The sequence below is a fragment of the Lathyrus oleraceus genome, chromosome 2 (assembly GCF_024323335.1).
Source record: "Lathyrus oleraceus cultivar Zhongwan6 chromosome 2, CAAS_Psat_ZW6_1.0, whole genome shotgun sequence".
Taxonomy (NCBI): domain Eukaryota; kingdom Viridiplantae; phylum Streptophyta; class Magnoliopsida; order Fabales; family Fabaceae; genus Lathyrus; species Lathyrus oleraceus.
In genome coordinates this window covers 73,968,514-73,990,620 of record NC_066580.1, presented here as the reverse complement: position 1 = coordinate 73,990,620, position 22,107 = coordinate 73,968,514, and the positions used below count along the sequence as shown (strand labels likewise).

Below are 22,107 nucleotides of genomic sequence, written 5' to 3'. Positions count from 1 at the left end.
TCAAGCATTAAGGCTATTATGTTTGTAGACTGATGATCACATCTCATGGATCATGGATAAAGAGTTATCAAGTCTTAAACATAGGTATGAATATTAAGAGTAATATTTATACCGGATTGACCCGCTATGAGAATACTATATAGAAAGTTATGCAAAGTGTCATAAGTTATTCTCATGGTGATAATGGTGTATACCACTCTTCGACCTGAAACCACTATGGATCCTAGATGTAGAGTCGAGTGCTTTATTGCTGATCAAACATTGTCCGTAATTGGATAACCATAAAGACAGTTGATGGGTACTCCATGAATCATGCTGAGGGACATGAGTGTCCTAGGTGGAATTTGCCCATCCTGCGTAACAGGATAAGTGTTTATGGGCCCAATATTGAACTGGACAAGGATGACACGGTCTATACCTTGTGTTCAATATAGACATAAAGGCAAAAGGGTAATTATACACATAATTATTATCACAGGAGGCTTTGTCAGATCACATGACATTTTCGTGACTTGGGTAGCAGTGATGTGTTGCTAGATACCGCTCACTGTTTATTATGTTAAATGTGTGATTTAATATAATTGCCAACGTCGCGAAAACCTACAGGGTCACACACAAAGGACGGATTGATGAGAAATAGAGTAACTAAGGAACATCGTAAGGTACGGTGCACTTAAGTGGAATACGAAATATGGTAAGGTACCAAATATTTAAGTGATTTTGGCATATTATGAGATATGGGCCAAAATACACTTAAGTGGGCTTTTTAGCTTGAAGCCCACACAAGTGGTTCTATAAATAGAACCCTTGGGTAGAAGCATTGTCACTCTAATTTGGAATTTTGTTTCCCTCTCTCTCTCACTCAAAGTCTTCATTCGTACCAGCTAGCACTGAGATTGATGGAACCCGTTCGTGTGGACTGAGTAGAGACGTTGTCATCGTTCAACGTTCGTGACCGCTCCGTGGATTTATATCCAAGGTTTTGATCGTTACCATAGATATGCACCAAAGGTTTGAATCCCCACAAGAGGTAACGGTTCTATCACTGATCATGCTCATTCGTAAGGATCACTAAATGGAGAAATTTTTAAATTCCGCTGCACCTTGGATGGCAATTCTCCTTCAGTAATGCCTAACCATAAATACTTGTGTGACATTTCCAAATTTAAAAGAGTCTCCACTAAGTAGATGGATCTCAAGCCAACTTCTTAAGGACTACTCCACACAAGTCAAACATGACTATACCATCCTCCTATCTTAATTGCACTCAAGTTCGGGTTAGAACTTATCTCATCACTCAGAGATCACCAAGCACAACAAGCAGATTATATCACACAAATATACATACATCACATATATCCAATTATATACACACAAAAAAGTAGGCTAAACCCACTGGAGACTACTCCCTAGCAGAGTAGCCACTTAATTTCTGTAGCGGTAAATTCATGATCATCAAGCTATGGATAAGTTAGACATCAAATAACAAGAGTCGCTACCGCGCTTTTATTGCTTCCGCTGCTATGAACTCTGTTATGGGGATCAAAGTGTTTTAGCCAAAAATTTGCCAAAGGGGGAGTTTGTAGGTGTTTATTTGGCTGCATTATATGGTAAAACACTAGCTGGTTACAAATGTCTTGACTGATGTCATGACATGGTATGTATGTGTGACTACATTGTAGGTTAGGATATCTAACTGTACTCTGATGTCTTGACTGATGTCATGACACACTTGAGTAGTTACTGCAGGATTAGCTAACACAGGATTTATTGAATGTCAAACTGGATGCTGTGACATTCATACCTGTCAACAGATACTAAGGAATAGAACAGCTGGTGTTCTGTTAGAACTTAGTATTTATTTCCAGTCTGGTTATCAAGGAAAGACCAGACCTGGCATAAGGCCTACTGACTGAATGTCAAATTGGATGTTATGACATTCATCATTGACAGCAGCTACTGAACATTAGACAGAGTGGTGTTCTGCTATACTTCAGCATGTAACTTAGTTTGTTCTTCAAGAGAATAACAGAACTAACTTAAGGCCAAATGTGTAAATGTTAAGTTGGACACTTTAACATTTATTAATGTAAGCTGTTACTGTAGTATGGTCATTTTGATCATGTACAGGTCAGCAAAATTGTACAGTCTGTTTTCTGGAAAAACAGACTCAGCATATGGACCTTGATGTCAAGCTGAATGTCGTGACATTCATTCCTGACAGCATATGCTATATTGTAGGTTGTTCAGTTTTCTGTTTCAGCTTTTCTTGGGCTATTCTTCAGGAAGTCAACAGCTTAGAGAAAAACCAGGAAACCAACAACCAAGTTACATTTAATGAACCTAACAAATAGCCTATTTGTTAGTAACCTAAATGTTGAATTTATGGGAACTCGTGTGACCTTAAATTCAGGAGAATACAGGTGCAAAAGCCCAGGTACTGCAATATAAAAAGGAAGGCGTTCCTTCATTCAGTTTCGGGGATTTTGAGGCGTGAAGATTTTGTGTGTCCATCATACTTCACTGCTGTATTTTTGTGAGTCTTGTATTAGACATATCTTGTAAGCCAAGCCATTATCAAGTAGATGATTGTTGTGGCATAGGGTGTTCATTGAGTTGTAAGTATTGTGTCGCTCAAAGCTTTTAAGCGTGAGTGCTGTGTATCTTGATTAAAGCTGTGAAGCACAATCAAGAGTTGTTTGAAGTGTGACTTCAACTTGTCTTTAATATTGATTAAAGGTAGTAATCACTGAGGTGATTGAGGGGGAGTGAGTAGGAACTCTGATCTTAGTGTAAGATTGAAATTGCATTGGGTAGGGATTAAGTGATAAGCTGTAAACGGGTGAGTTTAGCTTTGAATTGATACTACTAATAGTGGATTTCCTCCCTGGCTTGGTAGCCCCCAGATGTAGGTCATGTTGGACTGAACTGGGTAAACAATTACTTGTGTTATTTACTGCACTTACGTTTAAGTTCTGCATAATCCCTGTCTGTGCAGAATTGGATGTCATAACAACCCGTGTGACATCCAAAGTCTGATAACTAGAATTTCAATTGGCATCAGAGCAGGCACCCTGCCTGTGAATTTCTGGGTGAGATCTAGGGAAGTTACTTTCTAGTACCATGGACAAGGATATAGGACACTCAAACAGACCACCCATGTTGGATGGCTCTAATTATGATGACTGGAAGCCTCGTATGATAGCCTTCTTAAGGTCTCTAGACAGCAAAGTCTGGAGAGCTGTCAACAAAGGATGGGTACATCCAATGAGGACAGGTGAAGATGGAGTCAGTGTGCAGATTCCTGAAGAAGAGTGGGACAAGGAGCAAGAGGCATTAGCTCTTGGAAATTCCAAGGCCTTGAATGCATTGTTCAATGGAATCAGTAAGAACATCTTCAGGCTGGTACACCACTGTGAACTAGCTAAGGAAGTTTGGGATACTCTCAAGGTAACTCATGAAGGTACTTCCAAGGTGAAGATGTCCAAACTTCAGATGCTGACCACCAAGTTTGAAAATCTGAGGATGAAAGAGGATGAGACTATTCATGACTTTCACATGAATATCCTTGAAATTGCAAACACCTCTGGTGGACTAGGTGAGAAAATGGATGAAGAGAAACTTGTAAGAAAGATTCTCAGGTCCTTGCCTAGAAGGTTTGCTATGAAGGTCACAGCCATAGAGGAGGCACAGGACATCTGCAATATGAAGGTGGATGAGCTCATTGGTTCTCTTCAAACCTTTGAAATGGGCTTGTGTGAGAATGCTGAAAAGAAGGACAAAAGCATAGATGTTGCATCTAATGCAGTAGAGGAGTCAGAAGCAGGATATACTGAAAGTGATGAAAGTATATCAGAAGCTTTAGCCATGCTTGGGAGACAGTTCAACAAGCTCATAAAGAAAGTTGATCAACAAGGTAGACCTAATGTCAAGAACATCCCGTCTGACATAAGGAAAAGATCAACTTCTGAAGAAAAGTTCAACCAAGGCAAGGGAATCCAGTGCCATGGATGTGAAGGATATGGTCATATTAAGACTGACTGCCCTACCTTCCTCATGAGGCAAAGGAAAGGGCTATCTGTCACCTGGTCAGAAGAAGACACTGAGAGTGAATCTGAAGGAGAATCTGCCAAACATGTCACTGCTCTGACCAGTGTCTGTACCTCAGAAGATAACTCAAGTGGAGATGAGCTCACCTTGGATGAACTTGCTGCCTCATATAAAGAACTATGTGTTAAAAGTGCAGAAGTGTGTATCCAAGGAGAAAAGCATAAGAAACTCATCAAAGAGCTAGAAGCTGAGAAACTAGAGCAGCTGAAAGTCATAGAGAGTCTGAAGGGTGAGATTTCCTTGTTGACCTCTAAGCTAGACCAAATGACCAAATCCATCAAAATGGTGAATAAGGGATCTGACACCTTGGAAGAGATCCTGAAGATAGGACAGAAGTCTGGAACCACTTCTGGGTTAGGCTTTGGGAAAAGATCCTCAGCTGAACGCAAACGCCCAAAGGGTAAAGTTCAGAAATCCAAAGGGAAGTCACATCCAATGTCTCAACATCGAGGAACCAGAATGAGCAATCATCAGAAGAAGAAGTTCAAGAGATGGAGATGTCATTACTGTGGTAGATTCGGTCACATAAAACCCTTCTGCTATAGGCTGCATGGTTACCCAAACCAGACCCCACAAGATAGGCCTAAGAAGAAGGTGTCTACGCATAATGTCGCCATTAAGAAACAAACATGGGCGGCTAAGCAGACACCTCAGGCCAATCCTAAGCAGCAGGCATCTAAGCTTCGCTTCTCTCCTGAGAAACAACAGTGTGTTGCTAACCTTGCTCACACATCTTCAAGGGCTCATATCAGACAAGACTGGTACCTTGATAGTGGCTGCTCAAGGCATATGACTGGGATGAGCAACCTAGTAGTGAATCTACATCCTCCTACCACCAAGTTTGTAACATTTGGTGATGGAACGAACAGAGAAGTCATGGGTGTTGGCAAGCTGGACTGTCCTGAAGCTCCAAAATTGAGTGGTGTACTGTTAGTAAAAGGACTAACTGTGAACCTCATAAACATAAGCCAGCTATGTGACCAAGGATGCAAGGTGGAATTTACCAAGGGAGGATGTGTGGTGCTGAATGGGTGCAATCAAGAAGTGATGAGAGGAGACAGATCCAAAGATAATTGCTATCTATGGAAATCTAAAGACTCTCCCAACCTTCCCAAGTGTCCTTTAGCCAAGGAAGATCAGGAAGGGAAGCTGAGACATGAAAGACTTGATCTCCTTCAGGTAAAAGGAATGAATAAGAGCATTTCAAAGGGAGCTATGAGAAGAGTCTCATATCTGTCTTTAGATAAAAGGACAGACTGTGGAAAAGGTCTGACGGAAAGTAATGAGCCATTGGCACCTACTGGTCATCATACACATGATAGACAGAGGTATGTATTATTGTCGTCTGCTGAAACTCAATACCTAGCTTGTGGTAGCAGGTGGTCATCCCTGGTATGGAGGAACCTGATGCAGACAGAGTACAATGTCACCCGGAATGTCATGACATTGTACGATGCTAAGTGTGAAAATAGTAAGGGCAAAGACGGAATGCGTACGTCTGAAAATTTATAGCAACTAATGAAGTTAGTTAGCTACTGTTTAGTAAAGCAAATTATTAAACAACAAATAGTGAGCTCTGAGTGGTCAAATTCTAATAGACCTTACTCTTGCATAAAGCGTTTCACATTCCGTCGCTTCAAACATCATTCGTGCAAACCCTCTTCCAAAGAAACTGTTCAACTTCCCTCTGAGATTTTCAGCATGGCACACCATTCCGATACCACCTCCTTCACTACCGTGTCCGATTCTCACAGCAAGGAGTCTGGCAACCCCAACCGGGAGGAAGTTAGTGTCAACGCTGCAACGTCGCCCCATGCAAGAAGACCAAAAGAAACGGTCTCCAGAATCTCCACAGCTATCGCTCTGGACAACCCTTCCAAGAAAGGATCGAGGTATGTGCACAATGCCATTGCCTCTATGGTCACTAAGATTCTGTCCGGTGATCGGAATGTTCCTGGGGTTTCCGTTCCCTTGAACACTATCGTTCCCGATGATGTTGCATGTCGTGAAACCGCAGTAGTGTTAAGGGAGAATGTGTCTGGACTACCTGAAGAGGGTCCTAAGAATGATAAACATGTAAGCAAGGTGAGAGGTGAGAAGGTAAGTGTCCCTCAAGAGGTTGAGGCCAACCCTAGAGCTGACACAGTCAACCTGGATGAGTTCTCTGATAACGAACTGTTGGCCTCGGTTATCCCTAGCATAGCCAAGAGAGTCAGAACTAGGAGAGGGAAAAAGACAGTGATGCAAAGGTCTCCATCCAAGGAAGTTGATGAGACAACTCCTCACAAGCAAACAGGGACAGAGAGTGCACACAAGAGGAAAGGTTATGGACCTACAAAATCTTGGAGCAAAGAGGTGCCCAAGAAGTTGAAGACCAAGGCTGTGGTGGTGGAGTCTGAATCTGATGTCCCATGTGATGTCACAACATCCATGTCCAGGAAGAAGCCTTCTTCCAGCAGGTTGGCTGCTAGTGTCCCAGAAGTCCCTATTGACAATGTGTCCTTCCACTTTGCCTCCAGTGTTAATAGGTGGAAGTATGTATACCACAAGAGGCTGGCATTGGAGAGAGAACTGGCTCAGAATGCATTGGAGTGTAAGGAAATTGTGGATCTCATCAAAGAGGCAGGACTGATGAGAACTGTGACTCAACTCCCTAAATGCTATGAGACCTTAGTGAAGGAGTTCATTGTTAATCTGTCTGAGGAGTGTGCTGATGGGAAATCCAGAGAATTTAGAAAGGTCTATGTGCGTGGCAAGTGTGTGACCTTTTCCCCCTCAGTGATAAATCTGTATTTGGGAAGAGCAGATGAAGTGCAACCAGAGCTTGAAGTGACTGACAATACTATCTGTCAAGTCATCACAGCAAAGCAAGTCCGGAAATGGCCTCTCAAAGGGAAGCTGGTGGCCAGTCAACTAAGTGTAAAGTATGCAATGTTACACAAAGTTGGAGCAGCCAACTGGGTACCAACAAATCACAAGTCAACTGTGTCTGTGATGTTAGGAAAGTTCATCTATGCAGTGGGAACCAAGGCAAAGGTGGACTATGGGACTTACATCTTTGAGCAGACCATGAAGCATGCTGGGAGTTTTAGTGTGAAGGGACCTATTGCCTTTCCGTCTCTCATATGTGGAATAGTGCTGAATCAATTTCCACACATCCTGACAGATAATGACTTTGTGAGAAGAAGAGAGAGTCCATTGGCTTTCAGCTACAAACTGTTTCTGGGCAAGCATGTCCCTGATATTGTCTTGACATCGGAAGAAACATCCAAAACTGGCAACCAACCAGACAAAGCTGCGGTTATTGCAGTTCTCAGAGAGACCTGCAAAGAGCTGGAGGCTAGAAAGCATGCTTTGGAAAAGCTCATCTTGCAATTGGAGACTTCTGCTGAGGACACGGATGGAGCTGATAGGCAAAGTTCTGAGGATGAGGAGGAGGCCAGCTCTGAAGAGGTGGCTGATGATGAGGCTGAGGATTAAATACTTGTCTTTGTGTGTTTTCTGTCATTTGTGTAATTCTAATTACTATTTGTGGATATGTAATTTAAGGTGTTGCTTTGGCAACATTTTTGACAAAAAGGGGGAGTGACAAGTGATACCCCAGGACAGATTGAAGTTTACTTTGTTAAACTTTGTTAAAACAGGTTCCCATTCATGACAGATTGAAGTTTTCCTCTACTGCAGCTGTGTGATGAAGTGTGTATTTAGCTGTGTGATGAAGTGTGTATTTAGCTTCTGCTTGTATGCTGTTGTGTGTGAAGTTTTATTTAACTCCCTCCCCTGCAGCTGCTGTGTGTTGAAGTTTAGATTTAACTTCTGTATGTGTGTGAGTGTGTTGCCACTCTGAGTGTATTAGCTAGTATTATTTCCTGCTAGGTATGTGATTCCGCTGCTATGAACTCTGTTATGGGGATCAAAGTGTTTTAGCCAAAAATTTGCCAAAGGGGGAGTTTGTAGGTGTTTAATTGGCTGCATTATATGGTAAAACACTAGCTGGTTACAAATGTCTTGACTGATGTCATGACATGGTATGTATGTGTGACTACATTGTAGGTTAGGATATCTAACTGTACTCTGATGTCTTGACTGATGTCATGACACACTTGAGTAGTTACTGCAGGATTAGCTAACACAGGATTTATTGAATGTCAAACTGGATGCTGTGACATTCATACCTGTCAACAGATACTAAGGAATAGAACAGCTGGTGTTCTGTTAGAACTTAGTATTTATTTCCAGTCTGGTTATCAAGGAAAGACCAGACCTGGCATAAGGCCTACTGACTGAATGTCAAATTGGATGTTATGACATTCATCATTGACAGCAGCTACTGAACATTAGACAGAGTGGTGTTCTGCTATACTTCAGCATGTAACTTAGTTTGTTCTTCAAGAGAATAACAGAACTAACTTAAGGCCAAATGTGTAAATGTTAAGTTGGACACTTTAACATTTATTAATGTAAGCTGTTACTGTAGTATGGTCATTTTGATCATGTACAGGTCAGCAAAATTGTACAGTCTGTTTTCTGGAAAAACAGACTCAGCATATGGACCTTGATGTCAAGCTGAATGTCGTGACATTCATTCCTGACAGCATATGCTATATTGTAGGTTGTTCAGTTTTCTGTTTCAGCTTTTCTTGGGCTATTCTTCAGGAAGTCAACAGCTTAGAGAAAAACCAGGAAACCAACAACCAAGTTACATTTAATGAACCTAACAAATAGCCTATTTGTTAGTAACCTAAATGTTGAATTTATGGGAACTCGTGTGACCTTAAATTCAGGAGAATACAGGTGCAAAAGCCCAGGTACTGCAATATAAAAAGGAAGGCGTTCCTTCATTCAAATTCGGGGATTTTGAGGCGTGAAGATTTTGTGTGTCCATCATACTTCACTGCTGTATTTTTGTGAGTCTTGTATTAGACATATCTTGTAAGCCAAGCCATTATCAAGTAGATGATTGTTGTGGCATAGGGTGTTCATTGAGTTGTAAGTATTGTGTCGCTCAAAGCTTTTAAGCGTGAGTGCTGTGTATCTTGATTAAAGCTGTGAAGCACAATCAAGAGTTGTTTGAAGTGTGACTTCAACTTGTCTTTAATATTGATTAAAGGTAGTAATCACTGAGGTGATTGAGGGGGAGTGAGTAGGAACTCTGATCTTAGTGTAAGATTGAAATTGCATTGGGTAGGGATTAAGTGATAAGCTGTAAACGGGTGAGTTTAGCTTTGAATTGATACTACTAATAGTGGATTTCCTCCCTGGCTTGGTAGCCCCCAGATGTAGGTCATGTTGGACTGAACTGGGTAAACAATTACTTGTGTTATTTACTGCACTTACGTTTAAGTTATGCATAATCCCTGTCTGTGCAGAATTGGATGTCATAACAACCCGTGTGACATCCAAAGTCTGATAACTAGAATTTCACTAATCCTAAGCATAAAATTAAAAGTTAAGAGTTGAAAAGATCTGACCAATGGGTAGCAATCCAATAGACAAGAATGTCTTATAGAAATCCCAAATTCCCTTGGATATTAGAATCAAGCAACAAACAATGCATACAATATTATCTTGAAGAGCAAGGCATCAAATAAAGATAGCCCCATCCAAGCTTTAGCCACTCCATGATCTCCTTCAAATTTTCCCATGTAACAGATGAATTCCATAAGTCACGGGTTCAAAATAACAGCTACACAATGATCATGTTGCAGATGAACTCAGAGGGATATTCAATGATGTATCAGATGAAATTTCAAATTGCAAGCACTTGGTTACATGATAGTTGGCATTGGCCAAGTCCTTTTTGCATAGGGATGTTGCCTAGATTCTAAGTCCAATTGTTCAAGATCAAACCAACAGTCCACACAATAGTTTTTTAGGGTTTTTGTTTCTTATTATGCACATTGATGGTCAAAGACCATACAAACAAGATATATCACACAATATGGTCCAAGTGGACAAAGTGAAAAGGCATTAAATATAAACAATTAGAATGCTATGAATAATGGCAAATGAATAGAGCTTAAAAATTAAAGTGCATTAAAATAAAAGGCTTGAAATTAAATTTTAGTTCTTAATGAGTTAGAAGTTAGTATTGTTTTTGCTTTTGCTTTTTAAGTCATTCTTTGGAGAACACTCAACCCACTTATCACAAGCATGGATCCTTGAACCAAGACATATTCCAAAGGAAGGAAAAAAGGCCAAGTTTCCATACAACACCATGAAAGAGGGGAGACTTACAATCTCACCAACTAGAATGCTATGCCTTTTGTGTCAAAAATTTAGCACTATGTTAAGCAATCGAAATTGGACTTATGTAGAAGTCATAACTATTTGAGGTCGGGAAATAGAATTTTGGTGTTAATGCATGTTAGAGACATAGTATAATGACTATGCTCATGAAACATACCACACACAAAAAGAATATGCAAAAGAGGTGGCCTAATCTCATTCATACTTATGTTGATTTTCAATCAACTAGCCTTAGGACATTGAGATATCATAGGACCATGACATGAATGCATAAAGAAGGGGAATTAGATGAAGAGGGAGGGGAATGGATCATAACTCAAATTGGACAAATGAGGACTTTTACCAAATTAATATCATTCATTCATTTTGGAAGATGGAATGTACATTCCATCAATCTCCTAAATCCAATGATATTAACCTAGTAAAGTCAAATCAACCTTGACCAAGGCCCAACAACACAAGTCAAACTTACACAAACCATCACAAGAGGTCAACATAATTATTTGGCACTTATTCAATTTAAAAATACTAAAATAAGGCATTTAAATTAAATATGGTTTGTCAAATTCCTAAAACCTCATCAAAACCTCATAGGTCAAACAAGGTTAAAGGACCCTGGAGAAAAAATTTCAGAATTTTTAAAGACTTAAAAATATTTTTAAACAATTAAAAATGATCACAAAATCAATTAAATCATGAAAAATATTAATAATGATCTAAAAAATAATTTTAATTCAAAATATGAAAGAGGAATTTATTTAAATTTTTTTGGTGAAACTCTAAATTTTTTGGATCAATATTAAAATTAATATGAATTAATGAAAATCAAATGAATTAAAACAAAAATCAAAAAAATCAAAAAAGCGTGAGCCACTTGATCTCCCTCATTAATTGAGGTGGCAGATCAAGTGGATGGAAACGTGCGTTCCATGGTGGAACTTAGTCATCGCACCACACGCATGGTAATCAAAACCAACGCCTAAGATTAAAACATTTCAAATGGATCATGTGGTCTAGAGATGTGCCAACACACCGCCGGAGCCAGAGCTCCGGTTTTCTTCTCCGGTGGACCTCACCGGACTGGTCCACCCTCAACCATCACCAAAATAAAAAAGGAGGACATGATCTGAAAGAAAAAATGGCGTAGAGCACGAATCTGACCTCAATTTCAACTAACTCCAAATATATAAAAAGATATGAGGAGTTGAATTTTGAGGTGTGACAATTGAGTTGCTTCGATTTGACCTCAAAGCAACTCAATCTTCTTGCCTACATTGGTAGGACTTCAGACAACCAAAGATCCAAGAGAATTAATGAGAATTGAGTGAGAATCGAAGAGATGAAGTTTTTTGAAATTTACCTTCAATGATGTGCAGAAATGGATCTTGCTTGCTTCAACCTTGATCTAATCACACTTGAGAAGCTTGCGGGAGAGGTTTGGCAATGGTACAAAGCTTTGGATCCTGGAGCTTTTGAAATTCCAAACAGTGAGATTCAAACTCAATTTTCAAGTTGAAAATTCTCAGGTTTTCCTTTAAATGGTGAGGGTTTCAATTGGGGGGGGCAAAGCTGGCACGCAAGGTGTGTTTGAATTGAGCTCCAAGGGCCTGTACTTATAGCAATTGGGACTGATATTTGCACACTTGAAAAATTGCTAAATTTGGACATTTCATGCACAAGCTTGCATGGGCGTGTACATGCCCATGAAACAATCCAATTTGATCCATGTACAACTGTTCTAAAGTTCAAATGAGACTTGGATGTCAAGGCAATGTGAAATGTAATTTTTGGCATTTGATTTCTTCCAATCATGAAGACCTGTTAAAGTCATGCGCAGCCCTAGCAAACTTTATCCAAAATGCATGAACTTGGGTTCTTTGGAAAGCTTAGATCAAGGGGAACAACTTTGATGTTGGACACTTTTTCATTTGGAATTTTGATCATGGTGAATTTTGAGGTGGAAGTTTGGAAATTTCAACATATTGAAATTTTGTCTAAGTGTCAAGTCATATATCTCAATATTCCACCTTGCTTAACTTTTTATGTGAGCTTAAAATGTGAAAAGTGTCTTCATCTAAGTTGTATATATTTCAAAGACATTCAAAATGTTCACCAATTTCATGTCATTTGGATTTAGAATGATAGAGTTATGCATTTTTGAAGTTGAGGAAAATCATTTGTTCAATGGTATAGGGCAAAAATGACCTATAATGTATCCTCATATCACATTTTCATAAAGTTTTAATTAGCTCTAACTACAAACATCAAATTTAAATTATACATATTGAATTTGATTTTTCAACTTGGAAATATTTCATCTCATAAAAATTAAGCAAGTTATGGCCTTTGGAAGTTGACTTTCAAATTAGGGTTTAGACAAAATGACCTATAATGTTTCAATATAGAATATGATTTTCCAAGCAAAACTAGATCTATGTATAAACATGAAAGTTGTTTGCAATGTCATTTAGAGTAACTTTTCTCTTGGAATCATTTTCATATGGTGAAAATTGTAGGAGATAGGGTCTAGGGAGACCCAGTTTTGATAAGATGAATTCATCTGGCCAACCACCATCAACCAACTTGCTAACATTTAATCCTCTTGACTTTTTAGGCTCATGGTAGATCATATATGCATAAGATGATGAATTGTGAAGTTTCCTTTGATAAATTTGATCAATTGGTGAGATAGCTTGTTGGAGAAGTTACTTAAGATACCCAGTCAAACTAGGGTTTCCAAGGCAAATCACCTCCAAACTCTTGAAGAATACTTGATCAATATGGAATGTAGAGATCATTGGGACTCATATATGATGCTTTGAGACCTTTTTGACCAATCTTTGATTGTGCTCTTAGCCATGAGGGTCTTAAACCCTAGGTGTGAACTTGATAGATTAATGGTGATCATGCCCTACCTACAAAAGAGTTAGGAAAATGTAAAGACATATTTTTGGTATTTTGGTTAGTAAAAATGATAAATATACAAGTATGATACAATCACATGGTGCTTGGTGATCTCTCCCAAAACAAACCCAGTGAAAGAGGGGTAAGGATGATGTCAAGGTGTGATCCCAATGCTAATGCATATGATGAGATAGCATGAGGGATCTTAGGGTAAAAATTGGGGTCTTACACCTCCCTTCAACTCAGTTCACCCTTGGCTCAATGATGATTCTTGCTAACAATTCCTAATCCCTTTTAATCATTATTTAATTTATGTTAATTCTGATTTTTTTTATTAACATTGCTACTGATAATTTTTTTTCTTGGTAAAATTAGGATTTTCTTGATTTTTGTTAATTAGGGATTAACATAGTTTTATTGATAATTAGGTTAATTCATCATTAGAGCTTATTACATTATTATAATTTGATTAGGTTTAATCATCATGTTAACTACATCTTTAGAATTTTTTCATAATAAATTCAATTGTAGTTAGTCATACCTAGAGTAGTATAATTCGCCATTAGGTTTTGGTTCATTATTTTCATTTTATTTATGATCGATTAATATGCTTAATTATGGAATTTTATCATGATTCGTTCTTTAGTTAAATTTTCATTCAATTTGCTATTACATTGTGATTTCCATGTCACTGTTCATGGGATTCAATTGTGATTTAGTTTGTCAATTTGATTTGATTAATTTGAATACCTAATTCATGTTTAGGTGGATTTTGACCATTAGATTTAATACTCGCTTTAATTGTTCATTTAATCGATTATTTGGTTTATGATTATCTTATGGAAATTAAAAATTTCATTTCAATTTATATGATATATGCCTTGTGTATGTCATTCCATTTGTCATTATTATATGATTAACCATCCTTTAATTGTTCATGATTCATTTCCATATGAATTAATAAAATGCCATTAAATATGTTTTCATTTTGATGCATCATTCTCATTTGCCTTTATTTCATACTAACCCCACTTGTTTGTGTGATTTCATGACCATTGAGACTTCAAGTATGGATCCAAGTTAATTTGTCTACCATGATCTTTAATCATTAATTTTGCCTTGTATTGTTTGAGGACATCGTGCCACTTAATTGTTTTAGGCATGGTGTATGGGTTGTAACTTATTAATTTCCATTTTTTACCTTTTTTATTGTATGGTTCCATCCCCCATTATGGGTCACATGTCCCCCCATCCCATGCAAATGTAATAGCTTAGATTTGCATTCCTTTTATAGTTTTCTATGCATGCTAATTAAAAAGGATATAAATGTTTTGATCCAAAAAACAAGAAAATGTTTGTCACTATGGACGTTACATTCTTTGAAAATATACATTTTGTATGACACTCATCTTCAAGGAGGATATAAATGAAGACTCGTTGCAAATCGAGGACATGCCTTTTTTAAATAATTTATCCTTGCATGTACCACAAAGTTCTGAGACTTATATTTCTGCACCAATAGAAAATGACTATGATTCTTTATTTGATCCTACTTATGTTATGAGTAAGGAACTTTGTGAATCCAAGCCTATATTTTCTCAAGTAAAAAATAATGAGAATCCTGAAAATGATGATAATGATTATCTAATTGAAACGCCGTAAAAATAATGAGTCACTTCAAGAAAATAGATTTTATTAGGAAACATGACTTGGAAATGGAAGGTTTTTGTGAAAAAAACATAACAAAGGAAGGGATGAGTCCACATCTTAGCACTATTAGGAATCTTAATCGAGGAATGATCAACCTCCTAAGAAAAGGAAAGGTAAGTTTATCTCTATTTCTGAGAGTCATATTTTGTCTCCTAATATAGACGATCCTCTTGCCATTAGAACATCTGTTAGATATTGCACTAAACACCTTGTGTCCAATTTTAAATCATTTCCAAAATTTTGTTCATCTGTATTTGCCTTCACGTCAAAATTGTCTAGTGTGGAATTTCCAAAAAGTGTACATGTTGCTCTATAAATTCCAATATGGGGGGAGTTGTACTTGAGGAGATGAAAACTCTTGAAAAGAAAAAAAACAACTTGGAGTGTTATGGCACTACCAGATGGCAAGTAGACAGTTTGATGCAAATGGGTGTTTACTATGAAGTATAATTCATATGGTTCAATTGAAAGCTACAAGGCTCACTTGGTGGCTAAAGGTTTTACTCATACCTATGATATAGACTACTTTGAGACATTTGCTCCTATTGTAAAATTAAACATTGTCAGAATTCTTTTATCTCTTGATGTTAACTTGGATTGGCCCTTATATCTGAAAGATGTTAAGAATGTCTTTCTCAATGGCGATCTATAAGAAGAAGTATATATGGACATTCCTTTTGGATTTGAATTTTTTTTTGGATCAAATGTATGCAAACTAAATACGTCTTTGTATGGATTAAAGTAGTCCCCTACAGCTTCGTTTGAAAAATTTACTCAATACATGATGAACAAGGGTACATTCAAGGACAGGCTAACCACACCTTGTTCACAAAGTTCTCCCACAATGGAAAATTTGTTATCCTGATTGTTTATGTTGATGATATTGTCCTTACTGGAGACAATACAATTTAAATGGCAAGAGTAAAAGAGAAATTAGTAGTAGAGTTTAAAATCAAGGACTTGGGATTCATGAGATATTTTCTTGGTATGAAGGTTGACCGGTCAAAGAACGGTATTGTGGTTTCACAACATAAATACATTCTAGAATTTTTGAAAGAAACAGGAATGAGTGCATGTCATTCTGCAGATACCCCTATGGATCCTAATGCTAAACTTTAGGGAGAAGGTAATGTTCTTGTTGATACTGGAAGATATCATAGATTGATTGGGAAATTGATTTATTCGTCACACACCGACCTGATATTGTTTTCTCAGTTAGTGTAGTAGGTAACTTTATGCATTCTCCTTTTGAGGAACATCTTGAGGCAGACTATAGGATACTGAGATGTTTGAAGGGAAATCCAGAAAAGGCTTATTTTTTAAGAAGACTAGTGAAATAAATGTGTTTATCTTCAACGATGTTGGTTAGGCAGGTTCAGTTACAAATAGAAGATCAGCCTATAGATATTACACTACTACAAAATAGACATTTCGTCACACTAAATTAAAACAGGCTGTTTATTAACCGTGGTAATACCTCAATTGTGGACGCACTTTTTTTATTTATATTTACAAAAATACAGTGCACTAAGGTCAAACTAATAAACCGTGATTATACATTTATGGAGTGACAATGTTAGAATCCCAGCTTCAACAATTTTCTACTTTTTTGTTACAACTGATGTTGTCCTTATAATTATAATATATAAATTAAAATTGAAATACCTATCACTGGTGATAGTGAGAACTGTTGTGACAGTCATTATATTTCATCACGGTTTTTTAAAACAACCGTGGTGAAATTGTTTACTTATTTATAATATAAGCGAATTAGCTCTCGCTTCTTGACAGTATCACTTTATCTATCACAGAAAAACCCTAGCACACATTTTCTCTCTTCTTCGTCATTAACTCTTGTTTCATACATAAAGGTATTCTTGTTATTCCTTGTTCGAGAGTTTATGCTTTTTGTTGTTGTATGTTGTTGTAGTTTTATGTTGTTGTATGTTATTGTTGTTGTTGTATTTTCCAATTTCATATCCTTATCTCATCATGAATAGTGGGAGCAACAAACTTATCCACTAGATTCAGGTTACAAAAAAGGTTATTGATATGGTGGAGTTATGGTTGAACAGAGCCAAGGAAGATGAATCTGTTAGGGAACACATTACTGTTGTTGAACCTTCTGATGGAATGGGATATAAGAAGATTCATTTCAAGAATCTTAACCCTGAAAAGATGAAGAAGGTAGAAGTTATTATGAATGACCTTATGAATCTGGATGTAACTGATTCTGAATCAGATGAAGACCTTGAGAACTATAAAGACCTTGAGAACTGAATGAATTCGACTAGGCATGAAGATTGAAGACCATGTTATGTTTTACATGATTTGTTGTTAGTTGTTGTTGTTAACAATTTTTTGATTTGGTGTGGGTAGTTGTTGTTAACATGCTTCTTTTTGTCGTGACGTGATTTACTTTCTTTTTGGGTTAACAATGGATTGTTGGTTATTGATGCTTGTTATGTTACAGTGTTAATGGTAGTTATGTTATGGTTGTTGTTACTTGTTATGTTATAATGTACTGCTTATTTATGTTAACATGCCGCTTTTTGTTGTGGCATAATTTACTTCCCTAATACTTTGTTGTTGCTTGTTATGTTATAATATTAGTGTTAGTTTATGTTTTCAAAAATGGTTAACTCATATTATGGGTGTGGTTCATAAATGCTTTGTTTTGATATGGAGAAACAATATAAGAAGTATGAATCAATTTTGGAAGCTTCATCCTCCTTGTACTTTTTCTTCATGGCAACACAAAGTAGATCAACTTCAGATTATTCGATGAATATTTTCAATAAAAGTTATGTTGTTGTCGTTTGTTGATGTATATGTTATTGTTGAGTTTATTATAATGTATGTAGATTGTTTGTTTCACTTCCTTCATTGAACATGCATTCATTTAAAGTGATTTAGAAAATAATAATCTAAAAATTAAGTTATATTTGAAATGCAACTTAGATCAAACATGATTTTCAAATTGCATTCATCTCGTAATTCATCTATATCACTCTTTAACATATAGATCTTAGTTTATTGCCCCAAATTCTTCAAAGCAATGGTTCGTTCTCTATTAATTTATATTGCAAAACATCAAATGTGTTGTGAAATTAAATCACATTCATCACTGTGATCATAAAAGTCTTCATCGTTGATTAAATTAATGATGATGATTTAGAATTAGTCAACATATTGATATTTTGCAAAATAAACTAGGAATGACCCGTTGCTTTGAAGAATTTGAGGCATTCAATCTAATACTACGTGTTAATAAGCAAGAGATGAATTACGATATGAATGCAATTTAAAAAACAGTGGTTCGTTTAAGTTTTTTTTCAAGAATAATTTGATTTTTTAAATTATTATCTTCTACATCAAATTTTATGGTTGTATATGTTTAGTGAGGTGTAAGAAAAAACAAGCAATCTGCATAGTTTATAATAAACTCATGACACTTTTCACAACGGTTATATTCTGTAATCGTGGTGAAATATTAACTATTTCTAAATAAACTGTTGTTGTTGTTGGATTGTGAACCCATGAATTTAATATATATCACAACGGTTGTTTAATATAATTGTTGTGATAGGTAGCGCGCTACCTTGCTTATAACAACGGTCACACGGCCGTTGTTGAAACCATCATACATACAATCACGTGTTACCTAACAATGGACGTGAAACCGTCATTATATGTGTTGCACAACCGTCATTATATGTGTTTTCTATAGTAGTGTTATACATATGTTTAGGGTAATTTTGTGACATGGAGGAGCAAGAAACAAGGAGTTGTAGCAAGAAGTAGTGCAAAAGTCGAGTTTAGAGTTATGTCTCAAGGTATTTGTGAAGGATTATAGATCCTTAGAGTCCTAGAAGAACTTAAGATGAAAATTGAGTTTCCAATGAAATTTTACTCTAAAAGTAAAGTTGTTATTAGCATAGGTCATAACTCAATTCAACCTGACATAACCAAGCATATTGAGATTGATCGACACTTCATAAAGGAAAAGTTAGATGTTGTGATCATATGTCAACCTTTTGTGACGTCAAGTCACTAAACTGCAGATATTCTCACCAAAAGTTTGGTAAGACCTACTTTTGAGCATTTTATAGACAACTTAGACTTGCATTGTGATACCCGAGGATGATGAGTACCAGCTGGGTTGGAGGCGTGCAAACATAACCTTCATGGTAGGGTGGTATGGCTTAATGGCAGCACCCCTTTCACTGTCATGAAACTGAAGAAAAAATTGATGAATTGTGGAAGTCAATAGGTAAAAGGTTATTTCGAGTTTACATTTTCCTCTATTGAGGATGTTAGGCGGGTAAGATCTATCAATTCTTGGAATTCATCCTTCTTCTCTCAAGAAATCTTCTGCTTAGGTATGGATTAGGATTTATGGGTTATTGCAAGAATATTGGAGACCAAAAATAATTTTTGCAAATGTTAATAGTATAGGTACTCCTCAATGTCAATCAGTCTCTAATAAGAGTAACTTTGATAGACCTTTTGGCCACTTCGTGCGTGTGTCGGTGGATCTAGAGTTATCTAACAAAAATTAGGTACAAAGTTCTTGTTGAAAGGGAAGGGTACGTCTTTTTTTAGAGTTCGAGTACGAAAACTTTCCCGAATTTTGCTCTTTTTGTCACACTATTGGTGACTCTGTAGAGCATTGCAAAAGAAGGACTATAGAAAGTACAGTGTGAGGAGATTAAAATCATCAGAAAAATGTTAACAAGACGGCTTATGTCTAGGGGAATTCTAAGTGGTACCAAAGGAAACAATCACGGAACACATGCATGTTCCTGAAGGCAATGGGAAAGAACCCATGGTTTCAATGGAAGCTGTTAGGTGTGAAACTAGTTTTGTCGAGAAGACGGCTCTGGATAAGCTTGATGAATACAAAGGTTCCCATTCTCATGCAAAAAATCCAAGGGAGGATTTTGCTACTTGGACTATATAAGTATTGAATTTGAGATAAAGTTGATTTAGTAACAATTTTACTAGCATACTCTTTTTTTTTTCTTATATAAAATGAGATAGATAGTTCATTCTAAGCCGGGGGAAATAATAATGTGGAATGAAATAAATATAATCCAAAAGATAAATATTTTACAGATCAAGAATGTTTACATATCACCCTATTTCCAAAATTTAATCCAAAGAAAAAAAGGAAAGAATAGTTTTTTGTTTTTTTCTTTAAATTTGTGTGTTTAAATTGTAACTTGTAAGTAACTATGCGTTCAATAATATAAAATCAGGTAAATTACCAAGTAATATTTTCGCTATTTTCCCAGTAATAGCCAAGAAAAGTCTTAGCAGCATCCAAGCTAGGAAAACAAGTAGGTTCAAGAAATATCTGACTCAACGACTCCAAATTTGACTCACTACTTCCCATCATAACCGTCAAAACCTGTTTATACGCATAGAAAAATCTCTTCATCGCCGACTCTAACCCCTGCATCGCTTGGAACACATGAACCTTCTCCCACCCACTCTTCTTCTCCGAATACACCTTCATTGCTTCTTCCATTACTCCGGGCCCACCCGTCGGGTCCACCTTCACTTCCAAAATCTCCGGCACTTTCCGTTTCAGATCTCTACACATCTTCGTCATCTCCACCAACTCCTTCGATCGGAAACAAAACGGCAACGTTTCGTTCATTGTTCTCATGCCTAGTTGCCTCTTCAGTTTCAGAAAATCCGCCGGATCCATCATTAGATGTAAATCTTCCACCTCCGTTAGAATCTTCCAGATCCTTTCCACCGCGTAGATCTCACTCGCAGCATTCTCGAATCTTCTGTTATCAATCGATTCATTCACTCTCTCCAATAACACACGCGCCGAGCGTGTCAAAGCTTCCACGATCTGTTGCGTAGCGTGTAAAGTTCTATTCTCGTGGTTCTGTATATGATCAAACGGCGTTGTTTCTAACGACTGTATAAAATTCGGTTTACAAACGTCGTCGTAACGGAGAATCGGTTTTCCGTTAATATTTGGTTCTCCTAACCCTAACGTGTAAGGACAGGTCATCATTTCGGATTCCACGGTGGAGAGAATTCTCTGTGCTATTTGCTTCGATTTCTGCCACGTGGCGAGTTTTGGAAGCAAGCTTTCCTCGCTGTAGGTTCTGAATTTATTTTGGGTTATATTGCTGAGGTCACTTACCGGTGCTTTGCCACGTGTGTTTGGGTTTTGTTCCTCTTCTTCGCATAGCATTGCGATGAGGTGGATTTGGGCTTTGGCGAGTGATTCGACGCGTCGTGCCCACTCACGTTTGTTGATGTAGGGTCTTGGGTCTGATAAAATGGTTAGAATGAAACGGAAAGTGATTTCGAGTGCGTGTAAGGCGGGCTTTAGGATGGGCTCGTTGGTCCAGTGAGGGAAGTTGGATGAGGCCCAGAGGGTTCTGAAATGAGGGAGGCGGAGATAGTTGTCGTACGCTGTGCAAACGGTGGACGACGCGGTTGAGATGTCGTTTTGGGAGAGTGGAAGAGGGAGATGAAAAGTGGGTAAGGAGAGTTTGGGTGATTTGGGTGATAGGTTTGAGTTTAGCATGTTTGATTTCCATTCTAAATCAAGCATGTTTGGAAGGTGGATAGATGAAAAGGGAGATTATTAGAATGAATATTGAATGAGTTGTAAGGTTGAAGTTGTGTTGGTTTGAAGAGAGCAAGAAAGATAAAAGAGGTATTTATAATTTTATTAGTATATGGATAGGACTTAGGAGAGAAAGAAGAATTGGAATTTTTTTAAGGAGAAGAAAAAAGACGTGTGGACTGGGGAAGAATCGGACAAAGGCACAAGATGGAGAATGAGGAATTTGAATGTAACGGCGTGTGGGATATTGTAAGATTTTTAATTTGAATTTTAACGCACCACACTTAGGTTATGAAAAAACATAATGTAATTATTAGAATAAGTGGAATTTTTTATTCAAATAATTTATTTAAAAAATATATTCAAAATAACACACATTTTAGATTAATTCTCAAACTATTCCACTTTTAAAAAAAAATATTAACACGTAGATGTTAGATGAATTGAGATTTTTTTTTTAAAATAACCATCTTTTTCAAATTAAATACGAAAATAACCAAGTTTTCAGAAAAATTTCCAAAATAACCATGTTT

At 37.1% G+C, this 22,107-nt stretch overlaps 1 protein-coding gene across 1 annotated transcript; it reads right to left on the bottom strand.

Annotated features, from left to right (window-relative positions):
• Positions 1-20,041: 20,041 nt before the first annotated feature.
• Positions 20,042-21,892, bottom strand: LOC127118192 (nematode resistance protein-like HSPRO2). The gene has a single exon (XM_051048350.1). The coding sequence runs from the start codon at positions 21,557-21,559 to the stop codon at positions 20,240-20,242; it is 1,320 nt and encodes a 439-aa protein (XP_050904307.1). The 5' UTR covers positions 21,560-21,892; the 3' UTR covers positions 20,042-20,239.
• Between the last annotated feature and the right edge of the window lie 215 nt (positions 21,893-22,107).

Bases quoted from the DNA above. Each gene is read 5' to 3' on its own strand.
- LOC127118192 (XM_051048350.1), bottom strand. From the start codon at position 21,559: ATGCTTGATTTAGAATGGAAATCAAACATGCTAAACTCAAACCTATCA.